General features: G+C 41.0%; 1 protein-coding gene across 1 annotated transcript; it reads left to right on the forward strand.

Annotated features, from left to right (window-relative positions):
* The first annotated feature begins 716 nt into the window (after positions 1-716).
* On the forward strand, positions 717-4,226 carry LOC130389208 (cytosolic carboxypeptidase 4-like). Its single transcript, XM_056598884.1, has 5 exons — positions 717-720; positions 1,347-1,470; positions 2,224-2,313; positions 2,681-2,829; positions 4,165-4,226. The coding sequence occupies exons 1-5, from the start codon at positions 717-719 to the stop codon at positions 4,224-4,226; spliced, it is 429 nt and encodes a 142-aa protein (XP_056454859.1).
* The last annotated feature ends 819 nt before the right edge of the window (positions 4,227-5,045 follow it).

The following is a 5,045-nucleotide window of genomic DNA, read 5'->3' on the forward strand; positions in this document are numbered from 1 at the left end:
CTGAAACGGAAACATCTGGCTTTTGATTCCAGATTGCTTATGATCACCCCATGTATTCATCTTTATTTTGCAAACAAACAGCCGAGACTTCTTGTTCCTGTCCTGCTATCAAGTAGACTACGGAACTGAATAAGGAAGAGCCGGACGTAATCATTAGGCTCGTATCTACTGTATGGGCCATACCTGCTACAGTCATTAGTTCACCCTCCGCCAGACAAGGCCATACAGGAATAGCCTGAGCCTACTTATTATAGCAGCTATGTCTCCACTACAGGGCCAGGCCTTACATCCCTCCATCCCATCCCATGATTTAACACCGCAGATCCAGGTGAAGGCCATGTGACGTTAGCCATTAAGATAGTGATAAATCCTGCATTAAGGTATAGGCCCTGGGAACTGTAACTCGGCTTTACTGTACACGCTCTATGCATGCTGTGCGTGCACATGTACAGGATCATACAGTGTCAAGTCCTGCTCTAGTATTTATATCGTATTCATGTAACAATAACTATCTCTTTCATGATTTCATTACTAAAATCACAACTTCCCTCGACTCTTTGTCAACCCTTTTTACAAATCAACATGATGTTACTGTATCTATTATTCCAAAGCTACGTATGCTTCCTGTATCTATAATAACATATCTATGAGTATGCATATCTCTTATTACAGATATTCATATGGTTTCTACAGATCAATTTATTACAGATCTACGTATGGGTACTGTAGGAATCCATTGTTACAGATCTACATTTAGTTATTATAGCTGTGACTCCAGCTGTGGATGGAAAAAACCTGAACCAATGAGGAATCAGGCTTGGTTTATGTCCTCAGATATGCTGAGTTTTGCAAACTTATTTTGTCAAAAGCACGGGATATCTACAACCTGCCTTACAGTAGGGCATGACACCTATTGACAACACAATAGTCCGCTATATACGCGAAACGGACGAATAAACATAGTTTCCAGAACCCTCTCCCCAAAAAACAGCCCGAATGTGTTTTACCTGCTGTTATCATCGCGTGACCCACACTGGATAATCACTTTGCTGTCAAACTAAACCGAGACTGTGTTGTTTTGCCTCCCTCTGTTTCACAGTTGAATTATGAAGCAGCCTTTTTTTGTACCTCACTGAAAAATAGAACATGTTTTTTTTTTATTTTCATTTACAGTAATTTTCATTTAATTAAAAACAATAAAGCGAAACAGGTTGCTGGGTAAAGCAGGGTCCGACCATCCGTCCATTAACCTCACACTGTTCAGTCTGCCACCTGTGGGTGGATGCTATTTTATAATGACATTTAGCCAACACTGTCCTCATGGCTTGGATTTAGTGTTCCTATAGGTGTCACTTGGCTTGTGGATGTGAATCTTTCTCTCTTTGTCAGACAGAAGGTGTTGGAGGACATCCAGCGCTTGTTTGACAACGACGTCATCAACCAGGTGGTGTTTGACCTGGAAGACACAGGGTAAGTACATGCCAGGTCACTTAACCCAATCACATGCATAATGATATGCACACACAGACATACACACAGGTGCACATACACACAGGTGCGCACACACACACACACACACACACACACACACACACACACACACACACACACACACACACACACACGGACACACAGACACACACAGACACACACAGACACACACAGACACACACGGACACACGGACACACGGACACACGGACACACAGACACACACAGACACACACAACACACACACACACACACACACACACACGCACACGCACACGTTTGATAGATGTTGTTCTTTCCAAAGAGAGACCAGGTTGTAGTGTGATTTCAAACCAGTGTGGTAACTAAATGTTGTCAGTTCAGGCACTCTTGAACACAAAATACAATTTACATTGTATTACAACAAGCTTTTCATTGGCTTTTGTTTAGCTAATGCCACGAAGTATCAAAAACACATCATATATATGTGTATATATATATAGATAGGAAAAGGTTAGATGATGCATACCATTTATATATATATATATATATATATATATATATATATATATATATTTACATTTAATTGTTATTTTACTCTTACTAAATGGTATGCATCAGCTAACCTTTTTCCTACTCCTGGCCCTTCTTTCACCCCCTGTCCAATTAACTTTCCCTCCCTTTTAATTGAAATGTCAAAGTGAGCTCTGTATATGTTCCCTATCTCTCTCCCTCCCTCCCTCCCTCCCTATTAGTCCTCAGTGTATAAATGACCAGCCGGACACGCTGAGGTTTTTCTCCAAGTTTGAGAGTGGTAATCTGAGAAAAGCTGTGAAGGTCCGGAGGTAAGTGGCACCATCGTCACACACACACACACACACACACACACACACACACACACACACACACACACACACACACACACACACACACACACACACACACACACACACACACACACACACACACACACACACACACACACACACAAGAGACAGACAGACAGACAGACAGACAGACAGACACTCACTCCACTGCGTGGGTGGTATTGTGTGTTCTAAATGCATAATGCTGGTGACCATGTAAACTGCACTTTGAAAAAAAGGCTTTGCAATGATAATGACTTCATTTATTTCATTATAAACAGTCTTGTCTTCTCTCCCACACTCCCCTCTCTCCATTCCCTCCACTCTCTCCAACCCTCTGACACAGATATGAATATGACCTCATCTTGAATGCAGACGCCAACTGTTCCATTAACACCCAGTGGTTTTACTTTGAGGTCAGCAACATGGCGGCCGACATTCCCTATCGCTTCAACGTCATCAACTGCGAGAAGACCAACAGCCAGTTCAACTATGGTGAGCGAGAGAACCCATTAGAATCAATCAGGAATTGTTCTACTCATTGAAACAAATAGCAAGCCGTTAACAATAGTACAATTGACGATAAACGCATTGATTTGAAACACTGGCTCCATGGAAACGGCCATGGCCGATAACTTCTTCCAACAGCAAATTCAATGTCGAAGTTGGGAATTCATTTTAGAAATGTGCCACATCCAAACCTATTAAATCCAGCTACTCGGGAGGCCAAAACGCCCAATTGTATTTTAAATAGCTTAAACTACAACAAACGGTTCTAGTTTTGGTCAAGCCCAAAACAATTAAGTACTGGTCCCCATGATGTCCTAAAGTGTAGTTGTAAATTGGCTCCACTCAATTTTCTCATTCGGTGTGTAGGTGTGAGTGTGCTTTTGCGTGTGTGTGCGTGTGTGTCTGTGTGTGTGTGTGTGTGTGTGTGTGTGTGTGTGTGTGTGTGTGTGTGTGTGTGTGTGTGTGTGTGTGTGTGAGAGAACTGAAATGAAGTTCTCTCACACTGAAAGAAAACGGACAGTCCTTCAACCCTGATCTTCAACAAATTCAACAAAATAAATTATGTATTCGTCCAAAAGACAAATAACACACAATAATACCAATACATTTAATCCCCAGCCCTTTAAACCAAACACTCGCCATGATTCAGCCATCCTCCTTCAACAGAGCATTCATCTCTTCCATAGCAGCAGATGCTTAAAAGACCATCCGTACCTGGCAAGCCTTCAAATCCAGTCAAGTACACAAAATGTGTGCATCCCATTTTGGGCTTAAATACTCCTTTTCCCTTTCAGCTCATCCAAGCAGATTTTCCTGGGCAATCCTATTCATTCAAAGTTTATACTTCATATTTCACTTTTGCTATATAACGGGATTTTCATGTTATTCAATTTATAGCTTTGAAATAGTACAGGGGGTGTATGGTATGCATAGTGCATGTTCCTTTCGATACATGATGTTTTGATTAGATTGAGCTAATTCGATTTTTTTCATTTTATTGACTTAATTCGAATTTTGGATGGATTTTGAATAAACAGAAACTTGTGGTCACACGCTTCAAATAGGGCATACCGAAGAAACATAACTAATACATTGTGTGTTGAATATATGCATGATCTATTTGCATGAGCAGATCGTTTCCAGATTATATATTTTCCCGGTTCAGTAGAGTCTCAAGGTTAAATGGATTTCAACGAAAATGGTTTCAGGTCATGATAATAGTTCTCAATGTTGAGCCTCAGGCTTCTGTATGTTGGTGTTGGTGGGTAACTGTCTTTAAGAGCATCTTGATCCTCAAAAGTCTCTCCAAACGACTCCCAGCATTTAATGCAGAGAGACGATGCATCACCATGGAGATGAAGGGATACCTTCAGTACTATTGAATCTCACTTCTATTCCAATACAGTGGAACACGGCTTTGGCTTCTTTTGAGGTTTTCCTTGCCTTTCATGAAATGTTTTTTGTCATTGTTTTTCATTTTCTTTTTACAAAATGGCCACCCGTCAACGCAATATCTTCAACCTCCTCTAAGAAACTATATATATGGTGGGAGTCTTGTCTGGCTGTCACCTGCCAGCAGCAGGTGTCATGTTCTGACTAGTCAGCCTGCTCCTCTGCTTCAAGCATCTATAGTGGAGTTTTGCCTGTTTCCTTCTAACCAGCTCAACCGCTCACTTTGCTAGTTTTTGATTGATTCGCTTCTTTACTCTGGTTTTCCTGTTCCTTCCTGTCTGTTCTCTGGTTTTATTCCTGCTATCGGAGGGCAGTGGGCTATCGGCGGTGTGCTGCTTTTCCTGGCTTTGCCTTCTTTAAGCGTCTTCTCACACCAAACATTGAAAGGTAGTCAAAGGTCAAAATCAGCTAACCTTTCAATTTAAGCCATCTCATTTGTTTATAAAAAACTGCATCCTAAATTAATTATAGTGTTCAGGAAAAAACCAAGGATAACCTAATAGGGTACAAGCTGTTCCAAAGCTCCATCACTAAGTTTAATTGCAGGCCGTGTCAATTTAGCAAACAGACCATATGGTGATATGTGTGCATTCCATGAAATAACCCCCACCGAAAATGAAAAGCACCCTATGATGTGTAGCCCAATTTGAATGCTACATTATCTTCTCTGGCTTTGAATATTGCAGATATTGGCTTGACAGATAGACCAAGAGACATATAAGAACATAGAGAAATATGAGGAAGCAATA

The sequence above is a fragment of the Gadus chalcogrammus genome, chromosome 9 (genome assembly GCF_026213295.1).
Source record: "Gadus chalcogrammus isolate NIFS_2021 chromosome 9, NIFS_Gcha_1.0, whole genome shotgun sequence".
NCBI lineage: Eukaryota > Metazoa > Chordata > Actinopteri > Gadiformes > Gadidae > Gadus > Gadus chalcogrammus.

Bases quoted from the DNA above. Each gene is read 5' to 3' on its own strand.
- LOC130389208 (XM_056598884.1), top strand. The intron at 1,471-2,223 runs GTAAGTACATGC...CCTCCCTATTAG, and splicing joins TTTGACCTGGAAGACACAGG to TCCTCAGTGTATAAATGACC. The intron at 2,314-2,680 runs GTAAGTGGCACC...CCTCTGACACAG, and splicing joins AAAGCTGTGAAGGTCCGGAG to ATATGAATATGACCTCATCT.